We start from the raw sequence: 25,108 nt of genomic DNA on the forward strand, positions 1-25,108 counted from the left end.
TCTGACGACTAAATAAATAACTATTATGTGTTACTAAGAGTATTCTCCCATAAGAAGATTTTAATAGATAATATGTTTGTTAATTTTTTATATTTTTACTAAACATATATTTACTTATCAAAAATTTACCAAAGTAAGATTAAAATAATATTTAAGTAACAAAAAACCCGAAAAATCCGACAAAACCGAACCAATCTAAACCGATATAGTTGGTTTGGTTTGATTGTGATAAAAACCGTACCAATCCGGTCCATGTACACCCTAGGTTGTGATATATGGGCACTTGTGGAGCGAGTTGAGATTGTGATGTGATATTGACGCGCATGCAGCGGCATATGGCTTGGGGTTAATATGCATGCGGCGGTATAAGGCGGGACTTATGTGCGTGTTGCGTGTAGGGGAACTACATGAAGCCACACGGTGTCATAAGATGTGCTAAAGTGCGTGTAGCTATTTCGGGAAAACTATTTTCAAAACCTCTTTCAAATGTAAGGCTCACGCGGCGGTATAAGAAAAGATTGTGAATTGTGAATACGAGGCACCACCTCGGTTTTGATTCTTGATATTTATACACGAGACGGTATCTCAGTGGTGATTCTTATTGTACACGAGGTGGTACCTCATTCTGTTTCTTGTTGTTTGTCTCATGTTACAAGAGTTTTGGTGGAAACACTTCTTGTTGTTTTGTTGTTCCTTGTTTTGTCAGTTATTGTCCGTATATGATCATTGTTGTTCTTATTAACTGATTTCTTTATGTTATTTTCGTGCTTACCATTTCGGTATTAGTTCATGTTGTTAACTATTTCATATCATTTATTTCTCTGCTTTTCATTATTTATCCTCATTACATTTTTCATACTGTTTATTTATATCCTAGTAGGTATCTTGACCTGGCCTCGTCACTACTCTACCGAGGTTAGGCTTGATACTTACTGGGTACCGTTATGGTGTACTCATACAATGCTTCTGTACATTTTTGTGCAGATCCAGGTACGTCTTCTCGTACCGGTCGTTAGAGATCATATGTTAGCTGCCTTACGGAGACTTGAGAATATGCCTGCTCGGCGTCCGCAGGCCTCAGAGTCACCTTCCCTTATTCTTATTTACTATTGTATTTTTTTTTTCACACAACGATATAGTAGTTACTCTAGTTTTACTCTGTAGACCTTATGACTCAATTCCACCGGTTTTGGGTGAGTATTTGTTGAGATTCTGTTTCAGGAGTTTATATCAGTCGTTCAGCCTTGTTTATTATTTTATTAATTATTTCTCTCAAGTTATTATTAACTGTTAGGCTTACCTAGTCATAGAGAGTAGGTTCCATCACAACATCCTACGGAGGAAAATTTGGGGTCGTGACAAATTGTTAGCGGGTCAAGTATGAGCAACATAGATTGAGTAGTTGCTTTGGAAGATGGCTAAATCGGAGTGGAAGTGGGAGCGTATCATATGGATTTTTTGTTAAGGTAGCTACCTTCTTTGACAAAGTTTAGGGTCATGTAGGTCATGGTGGACAAATAACTAAGCCTGTGTATTTCATTTCTGATGGTGGCTTCTATACTTAGGAAGTTCAAATTTGACGAAAGGAGTTATTTGGAATGCAAAGTGAATGTGAATACTTGATTATCATTTTGGGATACAATATAGATTCGAGTTTTGAACGTGTTATTAGACCTTCAGTTGACGTCGATAGAATGAATGGATTCTTAGAGCTAGTGAACGAGTGTGGACTCAGAAAGATTAACTTATTTCATATGAGAAGGTTAGGGGTTGCATGATTTCTTATGAAGTTCCTATGAAATGCTCTACCTTCTATCCCAATGGGATGCATGTACTACGATATGGGTCTGGATCACTTGAAGAAGATGGCTCGACTTTCATGAGGTTGAGTGTGCATTTAGGGTTGAAAATTTAGGATCTGCTATAATTAGTGCAATATGATCTTGTGAGAAATTCAATTGAGTAACAGTGCAAGATCATATTAGCTAAAGAGAAAAAGTCATTGTGGGTTCTTGGGTTATGTGATCGTGGCTTAAAGCCAAGTGGGGGAGCTTACCATCAATGATTGGGTCACATGGTCACGTGCTTTTATAGTCTCCATATTTTGATACGTTGGTGGATTAGTTATGACTTGAGGAGGAGGACATCAGGGGTAACTCGCGCAAGGAATTTGATGGATATGCTTTACATTTTGCCTTATTGATTTATGGAGGTTGTAGGATGGCCCAGATTTGATATTCCTTTGTGGATGTGATGTGCAAGGGAAATGATTCATTCGGTTGCTTCTCTTGGTGTATTCACGTGCTAACAGAGCACTAGTTATTTGGATTGTTTGCTTATCTATTCGGGACTAGATCAGAGTGGGAGACTCTAAATATTGGTTTTAGTGGGTTCAAGATTAAAGATGTGGTACCTAAGGGTTTTCGGGTTTGTTGTGCAGCCAAGAACTGAGAATTGTAATGGATTGTGAAAGAGACTTGGAGTATTTCTATATTATTATCGGGTCTGTGAGGTAGTGTTAGAGAGATGGAAGAAACAACTTCGGATTCGCAGAAGGCCTCTCATAACGGGTATATCAGTTGGAGGTACTATTGAGTGCATGAGAGGATATAAATGGCTTATGGGTATTGAGACGACGTGGTCTTGTGATTTGGAGTCACTCGGGGTGAGTGTTTGATCGAGATCCATTGTGTGCTGGTAAAGAGAGGTGTTATTTTGAAGGCAAGTCAAGAGTAAATCTGAAGAAGTGAGGTTAGTTTAGTAGTGGCTTGGATCAGCATGGTAAGGAAAATGATCGATTCCTTCGATATTTCTGGGCTCGTGTTTCTCTTAAATTTTGAGAAGAATTCCAACATTGCGGTGGCGCGCATTTGGGCTAGAAAATTAGAATAATAATGTTTTGTTGTGTTAGTCCGTAGTAGATATATTTCAATTGGCTGATGCAGCCCGCACTTTGAAAATCTTGCCTTTCGAAAACTCCAAAGGGCCAAATATACCTTTTTATTTTCGAAAATGGTCTAAAAATACCCCTCGTTATACTATTGGGTTATCTATACTCCTGCAGGCATACTTTGGGTTCAAATATACTCCTCATTTAAACGGAGGGACACGTGTCATCGTCCTGTTGGTCAATTCTAAATATCTCCTAATTAATTAAAAAGACTCATTACCCATACCCGAAAAATAAATTATTTTTGTAAAAACTGGAAAAAATTTAAAAATAGTTTTTACTAAAAACTTTAAAAAAACAAAAATATTTTTTTTTCTAGTTTTTACAAAAACAACTGCTTTAAAAAAGCTGAAAAATATTTTCTAAAATAATATTTTTGTAAAAACTAAAAAAATAAACTGAAAGCAATTTTCTAAAGCAATTAAAAACTAGAAAAAACTGAAATATTTTTAACTAAAATCAGGAAAAAAAGTAAATATTTGTTTTTTCAGTTTTTACAAAATCATTGCTTTAGAAAATTGCTTTTTATTTTATTTTTTCAGTTTTTACAAAAATATTATTTTAGAAAATAGTTTTCAGCTTTTTTTGAAGCTGTTATTTTGTAAAAACTGGAAAAAAATATATTTTCATTTTTTTCAGTTTTTAGTAAAAACAATTCAGTTTTTTTCAGGTTTTACAAAATGAATTGCTTTAGAAAGTTGATTTTCAGTTTTTACAAAAGCATTGTTTTAGAAAATATTTTTCAGTTTTCTTTAAAGCAGTTTTTTTGTAAAAACTGGAAAAAAAAAATATTTTCGTTTTTTTTCAGTTTTTAGTAAAAATAATTTCAACTTTTTCTAGTTTTTACAAAACAAAAATGCTTTAAAAAATTATTTTCGGGTATGTGTAATGAGTCTTTTTAATTAATTTGGAGATATTTAGAATTGATCAACAGGACGATGACACGTGTCCCTCCGTTTAAGTGAGGGGTATATTTGAACTTAAAGTATGACTGTAGGGATATAGATAACCCAATAGTATAACGAGAGATATTCTTAGATCATTTTCGAAAGTAGAGGGGTATATTTGGTCCTTTGCCGTTAATAAATTCTCCACCAATGTGTATATCACTATGTATATCTCTGTATATATCGTATTGTATATCATAACATAAATTATCAGATATGTGATATACAATAATATACAATATAATATACACTATTGAAAATGTACCGGAAGAAAAGTTGGGCTTGATATACTGTAATATATACGATATAAAATGATATATACATTCAAAAAATACGCCAAAAATGAAACTTTTTGGTGACCTGCTACATTTTGCAGCTAGTCGGTGATTGAGGACTACCTATAAAATTTTATTGAAGTTATATGGATTATTAAGGGGTTGTTGGAGAAGAGATCTGATTGGGGTTGAGAAAAAATGTGAAGAAAGAGAAAGACAAAATAGGAGTTATTGTTGTCAAATCTTTTTGGGGTTACATGTACCAATGCTAATTATTGACTAAGTAACTGCCAGTTGCTCTTTAGATTTGTCTATAGATGTCAATATTTCAATATTTAACTCCTTACTTCCTAAAGTTGACTTTTGAAAAGATGAGTAAATACCGTTATGTGTGGTGTGGGACTTTATAATCAAGAAACTTCATTAACAAGTTCTGACACATACTTTTAAACCAATCAGTTACAAGAATCTTTAATGAAAAATATAAAAGTAATCACAACAAATGCTATGAATTACAAGAATCAGATTGTATATATTACACAGATCAGATTGTATAAAGTGCATAAATTAGTTACAAATTAATATGGTCATGAATTTTATTCATATTAGTCAATCGATTCCTTATTTATTTTGGGAGGAATTATATTTAAGGAAATTTTACCTCTTATAGCAAAGGTATACACCCTATTTATTATAAACAAAAATTATTTTAAAAATATTATTTTCTATAGCTACCTTTTATATTTTATAGCAAAATAAGTATTTGATGGTATATACTATCATTGATGCATGAAATACGCTATTTATATTTTTTCTCTCTTTTAGACAACTAGACATACCTATTTTTAAGGGATTGATGTTACTGTATTCATGAATACATGGCACGAATACATGTGAATACATGCGCGTACAACTGTATTCATGAATACAGCAACGCGGATACAAGTTAATACATGCGCGTACAGCTGGACTGCCCTGATTTTAGGCGTTGTTGGCTGATTTATTCATGAATACATGACGCGAATATATGTGAATACATGCGCGTACAACTGGACTGCCCTGATTTTAGGCATTTTTTACTGTTGTATTCATGAATACAGCAACGCGAATACATGTGAATACATGCGTGTACAGCTGGACTGCCCTGATTTTAGGCGCGCTTTACTGTTGTATTCATGAATACATAACACGAATACATGTGAATACATGCGCGTACAGTTGGATTGCCCTGATTTTAGGCGCTTTTTGCTGCCGTATTCATGAATACAGCAGTGCGAATACGTGTGAATACACTACCGTAACAACTGAATAGTAGCTATAGGAAGTAATTATATATATGGTAGTTATAGAAAGTTAATAGCCACTAAACAATAGTGATTTCTGAAAATTTCTCTAAAATCATTTACTGGCCAAGTGACAACGCGGCATGTGTGTAGTTTTTTCTTTTATACCAATGATATTTGGGCTAATTTATGCATTTATATTGGATATATATTATTTTTCACCGGTACAATTAACGAATAACTTTATTCACCAAAGTTTAAATAGAGGAAAAAAATAATCTAACTTTTTCTATGTTGCGTTTGCTAGAATTTGAATCCGATAACTTAAATTCTAATTTAAAAGGATTGTCATTACAGTAGCTTTTTTATGTTATTATTATTATTATTATGTGGATTACAATTGCTTCGATTCTTTTTTTTAATATTGGTAATCAACTTAAAAATGAGGATGAAGGTAATTTACATTGGTTATTCCAACCTTTTCCTTGCTTTCTTGGCACACTTCTGGTTATACATAATTACACTCATCTCCCTCTCTAGCTTTAAAATTTATACTGACCTCCCCTTTCTTTTAGGTTAATTACCAAAATCCACTCACAAGAAGATGATTGGTTGCAAGATGACACATATACCTTTGAATTAATCAAATTTTATTTTTCAGAATAATACAAACTGACCTTTCTTAAAGAAATTCAAGGTAATCGGTAGTCATTTTTAATGATTATAGAATGATATAATTATTGTAAGTAATTTCATAAAAGAGAAGACATAGATTCATCTTTACCAAATTATGGGGGATGCTTTTGTAAATAGTAAAACTTGAATCGGCCAATGAATAAATTTCAAAAATGAAAAGGGTTATGACGGAAGAGGGCATAGGAAATCATTTTTGTCCAATAAATTTGCACGTTTGGCTCGAGCATGTACTCATTCTAATTCGAGTTACCAAACACCCTTTGGGAAAGAAATCGTTTCTTTCCATCTCCTCTTGTTATAATCATGGAAAAAAAGAGTTCTCAAATAAGAAAGAATATTGAGAGGGAGTTTATCAAAGACAAACGTGCTGAAGAGGCTGCAATCTCCAATATACAGAAAGCTTTTTGTAAGAAAGCAAAGGAGATATCTACCTTATGCGGCATTGAGATCGCTATCATTATTTTTTCAATTGTAGGTCAACCATTTTTATTTGGAATTCCAAATGTTGAATCGGTTGTCCGACGATTTTTGAAGGCCAAGCAGCCAATTGCAGCCCTCTCAAGTGGTTATATATCATATCAAAAGACTAGTGGTCGCAAAAGAAAGGAGGAAATGTACAAGAAGAAAAAGAAGGTAGAAGAAAATAAGGACAAAGAAGAAGCTCTTGAAAGTATTTTCACACACTGTCCATCAGAAGATTTCAATCTGACTGATTTGGAAATGTTTGAAAAATTAGATCAAAAAATCGAAAAACTTTTAGATTATTTGATTGAGGAAATTGCTCAGTTGCAGTTTGTGATTGACGCAGAAGATCCAAACTTTGCACCTGAAATGAATGTGACTAGTTCTTCGACTTTACCATCTAATTGGTTAAGTCTCTAAATGGAAACTTCAATATAGTAGATCTAATGAAGTATATCTAGTATGTTGTTTCCGAATAATGATCTATAATATGGAATGAGTTTTTCAAAGAGTAAATGGTTATTATTGTTTGCACTTTTTTTCTGTTCAGAGTAAACCCCCTATAGAAATAATATTCACATTAATAAAAACGGAATAATAACGTAGCACCGAGAGACAGTAATTAACAAGAATAAAAGAGTGACTACGACACCAAGATTTTACGTGGAAAACCCTTTGAAATAAGGAAAAAAACCACGGCCCCGAGACGAGCAACTTATATCAATATAGCAAGGAATTTTGCACTTTGTAAATCCGAGTAAAATACTCCAAAGACCACTACAACACTCAAAAGAAATAACCCTCTGTCACACCTCCTTTTTTTCGAGGGGGATAGGGAGTTTTTCCAATTTAAGTGACATGAATCGAAATGAGATTATTTATTTATTTCAGAGTCGCCACTTGGAATCATTTATGGTGTCTCAAGTCACCGATTTATTTTAAATCCCAAATCGAGAAAATTGACTTATATTTATGGTTTGCGAATACAGAAGACCAGGTAAGGAATTTTGTTAATTCGGGAGAAGGTGTGAGCCACTCCCGAGTTCCGTGGTTTTAGCACGGTCGCCCAACTGTTAATAACTGGCCTAATTATCTGATTTAGTGCATGTTTGAAACCTATTGTGCATTTTTTTTTATTTTTGAACCGCATTTAGTATTTACGGAATTATTTCTGGAACAAGTCATGATGTCGTACACGTGTCGTTTTGGTACACATTGCAAACCGCGCCACATGAAATGCACCCGCGATTTACGATATGTTTATTTTTATTACTATTTGAAGTTGTGGTCGAGTTGCATGAAATGCACACTCAAATTGGAATTTACGTCTCGTGACCATGCCACGAGAACCGTACCCATGACCACGATAATTTATTAATCGCGCCTAAAGCGAACTACGATATTCAATAAGATTATTATCTTGCTACGTTTGGAATCAAGCGTGAAAGTTAAAAACCATGTAACTTATTTAGGGATAAAAGTGCAAAGGCTATTATTTAATAGTAAGACATTCATGCTCTGCCTTAGTTACACTTATTACACCAAAACAAATTAAAATTAACTTTAAATGGACAACTAAAGTGCAAACCCCATCTTCCCCATCATCACAGTAGACCAATCAAATAATCAACTAAGAAAGAAAACAAAAATATTCTAATCTAAATCTAGAGTTTATTACATGGATACCTCTACAGTAATACAATCCAATTCCCTGGCTCAATTTTTCTTTCTTAAATCCAATTAAATTAACCCAGCAAATTATGTAACAAACTTTAAATTAACATTTACATGTACTTCTTAAGAGAGAATAACACAAGCACATGAGAGAAATTTTCTAACTAATCAAGAAATCAATCAATTAAGAAGAAAACTCAACAAACAGTAAGATCCCATATTTATTGACATGAATTTCACAACTGAAAGCATGTATTAATAAACACGATAATAGAATAAAATGAGAGTGGGAGAAATGAACATGAGATAGTCTTTTAGTTAATGAACCTCAGCAATTACAGTAACTAAGTCGAACAAAATCGAGCAGTGAATAAGCCTCGAACAAAATATTCAACAAAACCTCCGAACAAAAGCAGCAGAACCCCGACCGGAGAACTCGAACGGTGAGCGAAAACAACGACAAGCTGGACTCAATCAAACCCCATTTTTGCAACAGAAATCCGAAATTAAAAGTGAAGAAGCAGAAATATTTTTGTTGTTTTCTGAAATTTTTAAAAGAATCGGAAACTAAGGAAAGGAGCTTGAAGAATTTTTGAAACCTTAGTTTCCTCTCAATTTTCTGTCCGATTTTTCCTCCAGAAACCACTCATTTTTGGAATCTAAATCTGGTTGTTTCCCTCTCTCTGTCCTAAGTTGCGCTCTATTTTTGTCCTCTCTCTTCGTGCTCTATTTTGTTACTCTCCCCTTTTCCGGCTGCTGCGCAGCTTTTTCCTTCTTACTCTAGGGTCCTTCTTTTAGCTCCGCTTCCTTTTTTAGGGAACTCGGGTGAGACTCTAGTTATGGGATTAGGATTTTGGTGGGGTATTGGGCTCAGATCTTGTGGGCCATTCCGAATTGAGCCTAAACTACTAAAATACTACAAAATATTAATTAGTCTTATTTAAGTAGAGTAAACTATTAAAATAATACTACATACTAAAACAAGACTATTTTTGTATTTTTAGATGTTATAACAAAGTAAAAGTAAAGAAAATAGGCTAAAGTCATGGCAAAAATTAAAGTACTATAAATATAAATATACTTATTGACCTTAAACTAAAGATGAAAATATTTTTTGTGTTTTTAAATTGTAATTTGAAGTAAAAATTGACTAAAACTCCATAAAAATTAAAGCTAAGTTAAATAAATATTTTAAACACTTAAAAATAGCTCAAAAACGTGACGGGTCAAAAATTACGTGCTTACACCCTCTTTTGATATTCCCACCTCACTACAATATCGCTCACTCTCTATTTTTCTCACAGAGTATTTTCTTATACCTTGTCTGTGAAATCTCACTCTTTCTTTCTCTCTTTGTTGGTGTATAGAAATGAAAGCTAAAGCTCTCCTTTTATAGCCGAAGCCTCACTCTCTAAAGCCTACTATATTTGATATTTGCACAAACTTTTTCTTCTTTTTCTTCAATATTGACAATTCAACAAAGTTGGCTACCAAACTAAAGAAATTCAACAAAGTTGGCTACCAAACTAAGAAATTCAATAAACTTGGCTACCAAACCAAAGAAATTTTCCTTAGGCACATGCCTATTACTTTGGCTTTTGAATGAGATGGACCACATCAATCTCCCCCTCCAGTCTCATTCATCTAGATGAGGTAGCACTGTCTTCTAGTTTGAGTGCATACTGACAAGTTCTTTGCATAGCTCGAACTTGTCTCTTGGTACTACTTTGGTCAGCATATCTGCGGGATTCTCACCTGTAGAAATCTTCAAGACTTTTAGAGAATCATTCTCTACCATTTCTCAAATCCAATGATATCTTACGTCGATGTGTTTGGTCCTTGCATGGTACATGGAGTTATTGCTAAGGTCTATTGCACTTTGACTGTCACAATAGACGACATACTCCTTCTGATGTAATCCAAGCTCTTGAAGGAATTGTTTCAACTATATCATCTCCTTGCGAGCTTCAGTAGCGACAATATACTCCGCTTCAGTTGTAGAGAGTGTGACACACTTCTGCAACTTCGACTGCCATGATATAGCTCCCCCTGAAAATGTAAATAAATATTCAGTAGTGGATTTTCTGTTATCAATGTCACCTGCCATATCAGCATTTGTATAGCCCTTCAAGATTGGATCAGATCCTCTAAAGCACAAATAATCTCCCGTGGTACCTCTCAGGTACCTAAATATCCACTTGACTGCATCCCAGTGTTCTTTTTCAGGATTTTCAAGAAACCTACTGACAACACCAACTGCGTGAGCAATATTAGGTCTAGTGCATACCATTGAATACATCAAACTTCCGACGGCAGAGGAATAAGGAACTTTGGTCATGCTTTCCTTTTCCTCCATTGTTGTAGGACACATCTTCTTGCTTAACTTCAGATGACTAACAAGAGGTGTGCTGACTGGCTTAGCATTCTTCATGTTGAAGCGTTCCAGTACACTTTCAATATACTTCTCCTAAGACAACCACAACTTTCTGCTTGTTCACTCTCGAACTATCTTCATACCCAGAATTTGTTGTGTTGGGCCCAAGTCCTTCATATCAAATGACTTGGACAAATTTCCCTTCAACTTTGCGATCAGCCCCTTGTCTTTTCCTACATTTAATATGTCATCGACATACAACAACAATATAATAAAGTTATTCTCAGAAAATCTTTTGAAGTATACACATGGATCAGAATAGGTTTTTATGTATGTTTGACTTTCATGAATGAGTCAAACTCAATGTACCACTGCCTTGGTGTCTGCTTCAATCCATAAAGACTCTTATTCAATTTGCACACCATGTGTTTCTTTTTAGCTATTTCAAATCCTTTTAGCTGCTCCATATAAATCTCCTCTTCCAAATTTCCATGAAGAATGCATTTTTCACATCCAACTGCTCCACTTCAAGATCTAGGCTAGCTGCTAAGCTCAAGATTGTTCGAATAGAAGTCATTTTGACAACAAGCGAGAAAATTTTGTCAAAATCAATACCTTTCCTTTGTTCGAAGCCTTTAACCACCAATCAAGCTTTGTATCTGACCAGCTTGCCATTTCCATCTTTCTTGAGTTTAAAGACCCATTTGCATTTGAGTGGTCTTTTACCCTTTGGAAGTTCAACCAGCTTGTATGTGCCATTTTTCTGTAGAGATTCCATCTCTTCTTGCATAGCTTTCATCCACTGGTTCTTTTCTGGATGGGACAACACCTCCTTAAGACTTTCTGGCTCCCCCTCATCACTGATGAGGACATACTCTGTGGAAGGGTACCTGCATGACTCTACCCTTGGCCTCTCTGATCTCCTCAGAGGTTGAGGTTGTTCTTCTCCCTGAGTGGGGTGCTCCACTTCCTCGACACCTTCATCAAGTTGCTCCCCCTGCTCAATAACCTCACCAGGTTGCTCCCCCTGCTCGGCAACCTCGTCGGTCGTACTTTCTGCACTTGTGGGATTGTTAGAAGTAGAAGGAATAGTAACAAGGTTAGGAATTATACCATTCTTGGCCTTCTCTGGCATATCATCAGCAGTTCCAACTTCACTTTCTTGGAAGACTACTTCTCTGCTTCTGATGACCTTCTTCTTTACAGGATCCCACAATCTGTATCCGAACTCTTCATATTCATATCCGATGAATATGCAGGGAATAAATTTATCATCCAGCTTTATTTTCTGCTCCTTTGGTACATGTGCAAAAGCTCTGCAACCGAACACCTTCAGATGCGAGTAGGACACCTCCTTGTTGGTCCAAACTCCCTCTGGGATATCAAGCGCCAACGAAACTGATGGACTCCTATTGATCAGGTAACAGGTTGTATGAATTACTTCACCCCATAATGACTTAGGTAGTTTATCCATTCTTAGCATGCTTCTCACCTTCTCCACAATGGTGCAGTTCATCCTTTCGGCTACGCCATTGTATTGTGGGGTTCCAGGAACTGTCTTTTCATGCCTGATCCCATGGCTCGAACAATACTCTTCAAATTCCCTTGAAGTGTACTCACCTCAATTGTCACTTCGGAGATGCTTTAGCTTTTGGCCTTTCTCTTATTCTACCAGAGCATGAAACTTCTGGAAAACTTGAAACACTTGATCTTTGGTTTTCAAAATATAAACCCATAATTTTCGTGAAGCATCATCAATAAAAGTACAAAATATTTGTTACCGCCCATCGATTCAATTTTTATTAGACCACAAATATCAGAATATACCAAATCAAGTATATTCAATTTTCTTTCAGATGATGTCTGAAGTGAGACTCTATGCTGGTTACCAAATAAACAGTAGTCATAAGGTTTTACCGTTGTACCTTTGGCATAAGAAATGAGTGATTTCTTGGAAAGAATTTGCAATCCCTTCTCGCTCATATGACCCATTCTTTTGTGCCACAAATCTGTAGAAATCTTATCTTGTGCCGCATTAAATTCACCTTGGCATATTTCTGCATTTGTCCTGTATAACGTGCCACGAGCAACTCCCTTTGCAATCACCAATGATCCATTGGCAAGTCTCCACTTTTGATATGCAAAATAATTCTCGTATCCATCTCGGTCTAAAGCAATTTCCGAGATCAAGTTCATCCGCAAATCAGGTACATGTCGCACGTCCTTCAGAACCAATGTGCATCCGACATTTGTCTTGATACAAATGTCACCAATTCCCACAATCTTTGAGTAACTTGTCTTACCCATTCTCACAAGGCCGAAATTACCTGCTACATATTTGCAAAAAAGATCTCTTACCGATGTGGCATGGTAAGATGTTGATGTATCAATCACCCATTCCGACTCTGGACCTGATAAGTGCATGCATTCATCTTCCTCATTTATAAAGATACAACATTATCATTGTTTTGCATCATGGCGGTTGTGTTGTCGTCATTCTTCTGGCCACTAGTTTCACCTTTGCCCTTCCTTGAATTTGGGCAATCTCTTTTGAAGTGACCTGGTTGATCACAATTATAGCAATTTCTAGCTCTTGATTTGGATCGGTTCTTAGACTTCCCAATAGCTCCGGATCTACCATAGTTGCTCGAACTCCTTTGATAACTCCCGCCTCTACCTTTTGTGATGAGAGCATGTCCTTGATTTTCAGGCTTCTTTCTCATCTTCTCATTGAGTAAAGAGCCTACATGACGTCTTTCAACTCAATGGTAGTCTTACCGTGCAGGATAGTTGTTGCCAAATTATCGTACGAAGATGGCAACGAGTTCAATAGTAAGATGGCTTTATCTTCGTCCTTGATTTTCACTCCGAGATTAGCGAGCTGTGTGATTAGTCCGTTAAACATATTTAAATGTGAAACAAAAATTTGTACCTTCACCCGTGTGTTGGGCGTATAGCTGCTTCTTCAGGTACAATTTATTTGTTAGTATTTTGGACATGTATAGGCTTTCCAACCTTATCCAAATGCCACGTGCGGTGTCTTCATCAATGATGTTATTTACCACATCATCTGATAAGTGCAACCTGATTGTACTAGCAGCCCTTTCATCTAAGTCAGCCCAATCCTCAACTTTCATGGTATCAGGCTTTTTGGCATCACCATTTAGTACCTTGTGTAATCCTTGTTGGATGAACAGATCCCTCATCCTTCTTTGCCATGTTGAGAAACCGTTATCTCTGTTGAATTTTGCTACCTCGTACTTTACTCCGGAATTTTTTTTTCCACCGAGTATAGTACGACCGACAGTGAATAGTACTTCTGTGAGCCGAGCAGAACCTGTGCTATGATACCGGTTGTTGGGAATAAATCCCCTACAGAAATAATATTCACAGTAATAAAAGCGAAATAATAACGTAGCACCGAGATATGATAATTAACAAGAATAAAAGAGTGATTACGACACAAAGATTTTACGTGAAAAATCCTTTTGAATAAGGAAAACAATCACGGCCCCGAGACGAGCAACTGATATCACTATAACAAGAAATTTTATACTTTGTAGGTCCGAGTAAAATACTCCAAAGACCACTTCAACACTCAAAAGAAATAACTCTTTTTTGATATTCCCACCTCACTATAATATCGCTCACTCTTTATTTTTCTCACAGACTATTTTCTTATACCTTGTCTGTGAAACCTCACTCTTTCTTTCTCTCTTTGTTAGTGTATAGAAATGAGAGCTGAAGCTCTCCTTTTATAGCCGAAGTCTCACTCTCTAAAACCTACTATATTTGATAATTTGCACACACTTTTCCTTCTTTTTCTTCAATGTTGACAATTTAACAAATTTTCTTTAGGCACATGCCTATTACTTTAGCTTTTGAATGAGATAGACCCATCATTTTCCTCCCAATACATATTATCCCCTTTTTTGTTCTTGGCACAAAGTTTTGACTCTTTTTTGTATTTTTAGGATTGTTTGCATTTTTGGTCTTTCACAAGAAATGCACGTGTGATACATATCCTTTTTGAGTTTTCCTCTACCTGATTTCAACTTTATATTGATTAAATAAGGCTAAATTACTAGATAGCTCCTCAAACTTGACATGAACCATCAGATAGACACTTCCACTTTCGTAGTGACTATTTAGTATCACATGAACACATTGGTTTGGCATTTACTCTCTCATCCCTCCACAACCTTTTCCTATACCTAGAATTTCTATTTGATTCGGCTGTAGTTTCATAGATTTACATATGAGTCTTCGTTAGATCGCTCATACAATTATGACCAATCAAGTAGAGACCCATTGGCCTACTAGAAAGTTGACATTAGAAGATTGAAAAAAAATAATTGATGTTGACGTGTTCAGTGAACAAATAAAATACTGAGACATGTAAATTTAAAAATTATCACATGTAATTAGAAAAGAAAAATAGGAAAAAAAATATAACAAATTAAATATTTTCTTCCCCTCCTTCCCCTTCCCCTCTTCCCCCACCCCTTACTGTTCTTCTTTTCCACGGAGGTAGATTCAGGATTGGGCTTTTAACACATTTGATTGGTGAGTCAAAAATAATTACAAACACTTGCTATATCTATACCTGTTAATCGGACCGGGCTGACCCGTTTACAACCCGGGTCAGCCGGTACTGTAGCATTGGGGGCGGGCTGGGACTGGTTGGGCGGGGAGCGGGTTTTAAACGAATAGTTTTTTCATACCGATGCACCGGAACCCGCTAAGCCCGCTAACGAGTTTTTAACGGGCTATAGTCCGGTTCAACCCGGTATCAAGGAGATAATAGAAGTGCTAAATTAAATGCATTTAAAGAAAAATGTGTACAATATGGACTAAAACCAAGACTCATGCCTGAAGAAATAGTTACTAGGTGGAATTATACTTATTTATTCTTAAAATATTATTATAAATATAGAATGCCTATAACTGAAGTTGCTAATTCTCATTGTACCGATCCTAGCCGTTTGTTAACATCTAGAACTTGGGATGTCATTGAAGATGTTGTAAAATTTTTACAAAAATTTTATGTGGCTACACTTGAGTTTTCTGGAGCTTATTATCCTACTATTGCAAATGGTTTAGTTCATATTGCTCAAATTTCTCTTGTACTCCATCGCGTCATAAATAATTGGCCGTCTTTGCTTGTTGAATCTATGCTAGAAAAGTTTAAAAAATATTTCTACCCAATTTCCCCTATTTACCTAATTGGTGCTATTTTAAACTCTTCTATCAAAATGGCCACTTATCGCTAATTAATCAGTGCTTTACATTCTTATATGGATATTGGACCAACGGAAACTCCTAATATTGACACTTGTATTTATGATCTACACAAACATTTAAAAACATTATATAATTATTATGCTAACATTGTTGATGCTTCTTCTGCTGTAGATGCAAATATTCCTTCAAGTTCAGTTTCTGATGTACTATTTCTTATTTTTTATAATTGTTGTAAACTTTTAATTTGCAAGTTCAAAAATAAAAAAATCAAAAAAGAACTTGCAACTTAATTTGAAGTATTATATATTATTCAATAAAAATATCAAATGAAAGCCTTCAGAGCTTGATTCTTACATATTGCCTATTGGTCTTATTAAATAATGTTTTATAGCCACTTACTTTCAAATTTGAATTTTAAAATTAGTTTTAAATTTGAGCCTTAAAAGTTTGCAAACACTTAAGTATCAATAACATTGAATAAGAAAAATAAAATTTACTTTAAAAATTAAAAAAAAAAAATCGCTCGGTCGGTCCCAGCCCGAATCCGGACGGACCAAAAAACCCCCGAAAAAGTACAACCTGCTAACAACCCGCTAATTCAACCCGCTAACAACCCGGAACGTTAAACGAACAGGCTAATTTTTTTTGTGTACAGCCCGTCCCAACCCGCCCGTTAAACACCTCTAGCTATATCTAAAAAATATATACAATAATATTTTTGTGTGTATATATATATTTACCGACTATTCTTTTGGGCGACTATATTGTGTCAAAATTCTATTCATGATTTGAACTTAATTCTACCTCATTCCGTCTAGTTTACTAGGCTCAAAATTATTACTTCTACTTATGCTTATCTAGTGATTTTTCATACATATATAAAATTTAAGTCAATACTGAGTTTGGATGAATTAATAGCAAATATCATCCCCCGTTCTTCTCAGTTCTCCTTTTCAACAACAACAACAACAACAACAACAAAAAACCCAGTATAATTCCATAAGTGGAGTCTGAAAAGGGTAATATGTACGCAGACCTTGCCCCACCTTGAAGGTAAAGAGGCTGTTTCCGATATTCTTCCCCCTTCCCCACCTGAAAATTTGAGAAATATCAAAAACAGATTCCTCCATCCTCATTCCCAGAGATTATTGGTAATAACTTTCTATTCCATTACTTGTTCAAATCTATTTCTTATAATCTAAGCATGACAATTGGACGCAGCGAATATTTATAAAGAGCATAAAGCATGGACTCATAATTTTGTCAAAGGCATTTAGGGAGGAATATTTTCAATTGAGATATCTACTTGCAGGATCCATTGCATTAGCATTGGCTGCAATTAGCTTTAAACTATAAGCAAGTTAAAATTACTAGACTTAGCACAGCTTTGATAGAGAATATTTTCACTCATCCTCCCAAATATTTTATGTGACAAGCAACGGCGACACCAGAAATTTTAACAAGGGAAATTTTATTTAAAAAAGGAAAAAAAAAAAACTACACCGGGATTTGAACTTGCGACCTAGAGATATTGTACCCTTGTGGTTGAAACCATGACAATTTTGTATCAGAAGAAAAAGGGAGGAAATGATATTTTCCTTGGGATGAAATTTTCGAAGCATGTACTCAAATATAGTCCCTAGAAAGATACCAAAAAATTGTTGAGTTTCCTTCTTAAATAGATTACTACTATATACAAGCCAATGGTATGGAGTTGCCCCTTCACAGTCTTTGCCAAAATCCCAAACTTCCTTTAATTGCAATGTACTTATCTCTTCCTCAAATGTATTAGTAGCTATCTTTATATTCCAATGTTTATGCAACTATCACACCAGACACAAAATATATCTTGTCTTCTTTTGATTGATATCTTTCTCACCATATACATTCCGTTCATTCTTCTATAATTGATAGGCTGCTCTGCAAGTCGAGAGAGAGTGAGCGCGTATTTCATCCTGCTAATTCTCTGTAATCTTTGCGGATGCTCCATAGAATCTCAGCACACTTCCTCATAGTAGGCCGATTGTGTCGATGAGGAGCCAAACATTGCAAAGCTAGTTCATAAATTTTTTCCATGGCCAAACTATTTGCAGAAGATCTTTCTAGCCTTGGATCCAAAGTTAAGATTGCATCTCCATTTGTGAACTTCTTCATTGCCTGTTTATCAACCAACTTTTGTCAAACACTTCATTGGTGAACAAATGGTGTAAAAACATACTTTATAAACCTATCTAGCTAAAAGAAAATACAGTTAAAAAGGGTCTTGAGAGATTTTTTGCTATAAGATATAACTTGTGATTTCACCTATCAATCCAAAATTGCATGAGATAGGAATTGGGATGATTGAATCAAAGATACAATGCTAGCATCTTCCCAAAGGGGTTGTGGGTTGTTTACTGCCAATTTGGTTCTACCTTCACCTCCGCCATGCGGGCTGGTCTACAGGGTTCAGAAACTACTACTCTTACTACGGGATGCTTACCTCTGAAAACAGATGATCAATCATCTGTGGAAAGTATGTCCCTTTAATTTAGCCGGAAAAGAAAAGAAGTGATGTAACCTCCCCTCCAAACTATTCTAGACCAATTCCAGTGAGTGAGTCAATCAATCTTGTCCCCAAAAGCTAGCTCCTGCCCTCACTCCAACATATGTGTAGGGGGAAGCACCAATGAAAGTGAACATTTATTGTTTTGTTTCCTTTTCTCTTCAAAGCGATTAGCAGGAAGGCAATAGTTTGATCATCTGCTTCTCACGTTCCATAAATAGCAGGGACATTGAGAAATAGCCAGAAAGACATTTTGGGAATCGGCCAGATTCTATCCCTTTTCGTTTGTTTGAAGAGAGGAAGGACCCCAAAAAAATCAAAAGTAGATAGGTTTAAACTACTCTTTCGACGAAAAAAGAAATGAGAATGGTCCAACATAAGCATCTACGTCAATTCATATCCATTAAAATTTCATTCAACCAACAATTAAGAATTATCATAACTAAATAAACTTCTCTTTTTTGCAATGAACTTAGGAAAAAAGCATACCCATCTTGCAGTAATTCGCTCTTTGATTTCCCTTTTTGGCTCAATAGGACGCCTTCCAGTTACAAGTTCCACAAGTAAAACACCAAATGAATAGACATCACTCTTCTCAGTAAGTTGATAGGTACTGAGGTATTCAGGATCTAGATAGCCGGCAGTCCCTTTAACTTGGGTAGAGACATGCGTGGCTCCGGATTCAGTGTCAGCTGCTAGCCTTGCAAAGCCAAAGTCAGCCACCTTAGCTCGAAGGTTTTCAGTGAGCAGAATATTAGAAGACTTGATATCTCGATGGATAATAGGGTGATCTGCATCCAAAGCGATCTTTATTTTATGATATACTGGAAGAATAGAAAATCTGAGCCAAGAATCAAGAAAACCTGAAAGCTCATAACACAAATTTACCAGTATACATATGCAAATATGTAATTGCATGTCCAACATCTATTCCAATGTCTAGTCTTGATGCAAAATCAAGAACATTTCCAGGACCACCTGCATCATTAAATGTCATCAATATGAAGGATAAGTATTAAAAATGCCGGAGCCAAACATTGATGGAATTGCGAATTGCAGAAGTAAGACCAAGAACTCACAGTCCAAGTGTTCTCTAAGAGTTCCATTAGGAACATACTCAACCACGATAATCCTTTCTTCTCCACGCTCCAAGTACCCATAAAACTTTACTAAATTCAGATGTTCTATTTTTTCCAAAGTTTGAACCTCGCTTTGAAATTCAACTCCCAAATGTTTATCATGTATGGTCTGCAAATACAAGGCAATTAAGTACTCTTGACAATATTCAAGCTCTTGAACATATACAGGAACAAGCTTACAATTAATAGTAAGCTCACATTTTTGGCACGTTTGATTGCAACAACTGTTCCATCCTCAAGGCGACCCTTGTAAACTATCCCAAAACCACCTTGACCAATTTTAAGGCTTGGGGAAAAGTTCCTTGTGGCCTTGTAGATTTCTTCCATGGTGAATTTAACACTTCCTGCCACTTTTGCGTGGATTGAATTATTTTCACTAGCATAGATGCTTCGACCTCTACTGCGTCTTCTCTCATTTCTGCCATCTGATGCAACTGAAAATTTTCCAACCAACGAAATTGTGAAGAATCTTTCTGCAGTAATTAGTGAAATTCCTTTTCCTACTGAATAAAAACAAACTAAGTGGAGTTTCAGCAGTCTTTCAGCTCCTGGATTCAAACAAACTAGCTAATTCTTAACTCACGACTGTACACAAATTCTGTCATTCAATTTTCGTTAAATGAAACAAATTGATGTGTATAAGGGAGACAATGCCATATCCTGCTCCTGTTGTAATTTTTTGTGTGCAATATAAGTGCCCAATCAGGGTTTGATAAAAAATCATGTCAACGGGATAACAAGAAGGGTTGCAGCAACAGAGAATTTTAAACATGAAACCAGAAAAACTTCTGCAGCAATAAATCCAGCTGAATAGCGTTCCTGATAGAAAATGACAACTACTTCATAAAAACAAACTTATTCAAGTTCTTTTTCCCAAAAAAGTCCGCTCCAACTGCCCGATGAGTCAGCTACTTATAAGGACCCTAATTCAAGGCAAAAAAAGAAAGGGAAGGACAAAAAAATGTAATTACTTAATGCCTCCAGATGAAGTTTTGAAATCGATTATTAAGCTATTCTTGGATTTTTAAATCGCCAAATTGAAATGGAGATTGCGAGGGAAGCAATAGAGGAAAGCAAATGATTCCATAGTGGCAAAGAATTTAACTTGGTGTAAAATTCTTTTACAGTATTAGTATATATAACTTAAGTCATAGTGGGCAAATTACACCAATTAATAAACTACAGAAATCATGGCTGAGAACCTTTACAAATTGTTGGCTAAATTTTTCTAGCGCCTTAGGTGCGTATACCCTGATGATCGAAAAGCTATCAACCCCTGCCCCTAAGGCCTTATCCAGTAAAGGCATCACATGATTTGCAATCTATTACAACATCATTAAACTCTCAGTCCTCCTCAATGCATCAAGGAATTGGCTTATTTCTTCTTCCATTTGAAACTAAGCATCCAATTTCGAACTTAGGTTGGTTTTTAACTTCCTAAAACAAGAAAATTCTTTAACATCATCAAGCAAAATGTTTCACTTCTTCACTTCTCGAGATGCCCTATGGCCTGTTCTGATCTATGCAGAGTTCCATAATATTAACCTTTAAATTGAATATTAGGAAGTTAAATTTTATACTTTTCTTACACTCTTATTATAAGAAACACATAAACTTTCCATAACCAATAATGTGGAATAGAACTTGGAAGTCAAACACATTCTTGTAGAATCCATCTAAAATTGTTGTATTAGTAATATAGAATGTCAAATATGTCAAATGCATTATTTTCCTTTCACTCAAAGCATAGCCTCAACATCCATATGATAAAAACCATGTGTATGGTATTCTTGTTGGATAGTCAGAGGTGTAAATTTTTATGCATATACAAGGTACATAATGAAATTTTCGATAAATTTTCTGCATGCATTGTTTAGTTCATGGGCAGAATAACGGATTCACGTGCACCCGCTGCTTACATGCTGGATCTTTCTTTGTTCATGGGCAAACCCAAATGCCAAAATGATGAAATTACTGGGTTGATCAACCTCAAAAGCACACAGATGTAGAGACTAATTAACATGCAAACCGAAGACAAATTTAAATTACATACATTGGCAGAGTAAAAAGGTTTTCACAATACCAATGTATTTTTACCTGTTGTACCAGACTACCTGTCTCATTTTCAAGGTAATTATGGATAACTCGACAGTTATATATAGTTATGTTTCAGGTGACCTAATTGTGTAAAAAATTTCTTTTACACTAGCGATGCATTTTAACATGTTATAGCTGGCTACTCTGCCTTATATTCCGGATCACTATGGACATCGAACAGTTACATGTAATTATCTTTCAGGTGAGCCGATTGTGTCAAAAATATTCTTTTATGTTGTGTATAAAAATCAAACTCATAGAGTGCAAAATTTTTTTACACCAATCAGTTAAGTTAAAAGGTAATTTCGGGTTCATCGATTAGTAACCTAAAATAAATCGTAAGTAACTTGCTATACATGTTAAATTACATCGATGGTGTAAACAATTCATTATATATAGCTTAAATCCTTTTTCAACATACCTGAAGGAGCTTTAAATGAATCAGAGGAATCACCAAAGTTGTTATTCGAAGATTTAGTCTCAGGCGGAGTGAAACATGAAACGAAAGCTTCAGCGACGGTTTTGGCGGCGATTTTGACCGGATTTTTACCGGAAGTTGACTTGTTTGAAGATGTAGTAGTGGAGGAGTATGTGGATGTACTACGTGAATGGGTCATGGAGCTGGAGAAGATAGATCCGGTGCCGGAACTAGATCTCCGGCGACCGGAAAATAGAGAATTTGGACTTTTCATGCCAAATGAAGAGGTAGAAATGGCGGGTAAGCAGTAGTAGTTGGGATATTTCAACTGTCTATGAAAATAATAATGGGGTTTGATTTTTCTCGTATGGTAGTTGTGGGGCTAACGTGGGGTTGACACCTAGTTGCTACTAAGTCAATAAATACATGAAAAGGATATTTTCTTAATTATTACTCTAAATCTCTTTATATACATTAGATTTTTCTTCCTTTTCTTTTTTCATTTAGCTGCAGAATTTACAAGAAGGAGCGCGTTTAAAAATCAAATAAGGAAACTTCACCGGTACTCATGTTCAAGCAATGAAGAATTTTTACTACTGTTAATCGATAAAACGGTACAGTTGAATTTATAATATAGTTTTATAAATACGTGAATTAAATTAATCCGAAAAAATAAAATAGTAAAACGCAAACAGGTGAATAAAGATGATTGAAGAAAAGGCAAGCCTAAGCTTCAGAATGCCTCCACCGAGATCAAGAAAAAATGGAAAATCTTGATAATACTTGGATAAAGCTTCAAAGAACAGAGAAAAAATACTAATTTTTTACTATCTGTCTTTCTTGATCTCCTTACGGTAGAATTAAAGTCTCTATTTATACTGGAGCTATGATTATAAACATGCCCCCTTAACTACCAATATTAATAATATAATAAAAGATAATTAAAAGATGATAAAGAATAATAAGGGGTAATAAAGGCTAATAACAGCCGGAGGAATCTTGTGGTCTTCTGTAACGGTCACATCTTGAATTGCTTCTTATCCGACCACAGGTTTGTGTCCGGTTCACCATCGTTGAATTACTAATGGTCATCCTTAACACGTATTGCTTCCTAATTTACCCAACTTCAGACCAATTTTTATCGTATACAAAATCTAAATTAGTATATTCTTGTGTATACTTAAATTGTGTATACTAAAATTAAAATTAAAAATTTCTATAGTCATTGACTATAAAAAAGTCCTACGTTGAAAGCTAACCATTTAACTGAGTACAACAAAAGGGCCGAAAATTAAATATAAGTTTTGAAAATTGAATGATAACTCATTGACAGAACTGTTGCTTTGTATCTTATAAATGTAATGTTCGATATCCAATTATCCAGTCCTTGACCTTGTAGACCAAAAATATAGTATACAATTATCATGGGGAAAGAGTTAAATCAGTACAAGATACAGGTGCATTTTTTATTTTATTTTTTTGAAAATGGTACGACGTTCACAAACCTCAACCTTATGTAATTTGAAGAGTATTGTCAATTGGAGAAAGAAAAATTCATGGGATCTTTTTGGATAAAAGTCTGCTAAAACATTTATTAGCCGGTCTAACTTGCTCCCTTGCCCCCACTCTGGCTCTTTGCAAAGCTCATTGATAGTAGAAATTAACTGTACAAGTTTAAATTCTTTTCATAAATGCAATAGTGTAAAAAATATTTTATGTAGTAGGTTAAATTACACTATGATATATAAATTTTTCTACGCTGTCGATATATATAATTTGTATTTATTAAATAGTAAAAATTAAATTTAAGAGTAATGGGTGTCATGCAAAGATGTAAAATATGGATTGACCAGCCATGCCCTTGTTGCATGATGTAGAATATGGATTGACCGATATGTTAGTCAAATATATATATATATATATATATATATATATATATATATAAAATATGTATATTATACATTAATAAACAAAAAAATATATTTGCCGGCTATTATTTTTGGGAGAGTATATATATATATATATATATATATATATATATATATATATATATATATATATATATATATACTTTTTGAGTATGGAAGTATATTTTTCATTCCTTTCTAGCTGTATTTTGACTTTTAGCACACAAAATATTATTTTACCACCAAAATGTCACAAAGATCAACCTTGATAATAAAGGAGTACTAGGTACTAAGATTCATAAAAGAAAGTAAAAATAAAAATGTAGAAACCCCCTCCTATTATGAGTACAATCAAAAACTCATAGCCAACTAACTAACATGAAATGTTAACCAAAACAATCACTACATTTAACTCTAATTTACGTAATTAAATATGTACTTCAACAATCATACGTTAAATAAAATTACCAAATTCATTCCACCATACAAGAACAGAAGTGACAGAATATGGTCCATTCTCTTTATTGTGTTGAATAACAGCCTAGCAGTCATCAAATTCCAGCTTATGATCTATGAAAAATTGGAAGATATATATTCCTGCAGTCCAAATTTGACTTTTCAGAGCTTATTCAATTTAACCATATTATCTTTTATTTTTGTCAAACGGCAACAAATATAAAATGTCGCAGGCGCTGTTAACGTGCTAGCATATATAATAGGAAGAATATCAACATAAAACCTGGGCATAAACATGTACTTTATAGGATTTCAGGGCTGAATGAGCGTACAATGAAAGTTATTTTTCATGAAAACAATTTCAGTAAATACACTCACATACATTGTGATGACCCGATAGGTCATTTATAGTTTTCGAGATCTCGAATAGCTCCGTTTAGCCTTCCTCGATTTGCGTGCACAATCTGTGGCCTTTTTTCGGAAGGTTTTTATGAGAAAATTGACAAAAATGTGAAATCGTGCCTTAAAACTCATTTGAATTAACTACGGTCAATATTTTGTGTAAACGTACCTGGATCAGTATTTTGACGGTCCCGTGGGTCCGTATCGTGATTTGGGGCTTGGGCGTATGTCCGAAATCG

At 34.9% G+C, this 25,108-nt stretch overlaps 2 protein-coding genes across 2 annotated transcripts; one reads left to right on the plus strand and one right to left on the minus strand.

The window, feature by feature from the left end:
- The first annotated feature begins 6,454 nt into the window (after window positions 1–6,454).
- LOC107762650 (uncharacterized) lies at window positions 6,455–7,033 on the plus strand. The gene has a single exon (XM_016581023.1). It carries the CDS (start codon window positions 6,455–6,457, stop codon window positions 7,031–7,033), a length of 579 nt encoding a protein of 192 aa, XP_016436509.1.
- A 10,471-nt stretch (window positions 7,034–17,504) lies between these two features.
- LOC107762652 (calmodulin-binding receptor-like cytoplasmic kinase 2) lies at window positions 17,505–22,443 on the minus strand. The gene is made up of 6 exons (XM_016581027.2): window positions 22,108–22,443; window positions 19,788–20,023; window positions 19,530–19,698; window positions 19,339–19,428; window positions 18,940–19,241; window positions 17,505–18,062 (listed from the first exon to the last, which is right to left on the minus strand). The coding sequence occupies exons 1-6, from the start codon at window positions 22,376–22,378 to the stop codon at window positions 17,856–17,858; spliced, it is 1,275 nt and encodes a 424-aa protein (XP_016436513.1). The 5' UTR covers window positions 22,379–22,443; the 3' UTR covers window positions 17,505–17,855.
- Between the last annotated feature and the right edge of the window lie 2,665 nt (window positions 22,444–25,108).

Source organism: Nicotiana tabacum, chromosome 23 (assembly GCF_000715075.1).
Source record: "Nicotiana tabacum cultivar K326 chromosome 23, ASM71507v2, whole genome shotgun sequence".
Lineage (NCBI taxonomy): Eukaryota > Viridiplantae > Streptophyta > Magnoliopsida > Solanales > Solanaceae > Nicotiana > Nicotiana tabacum.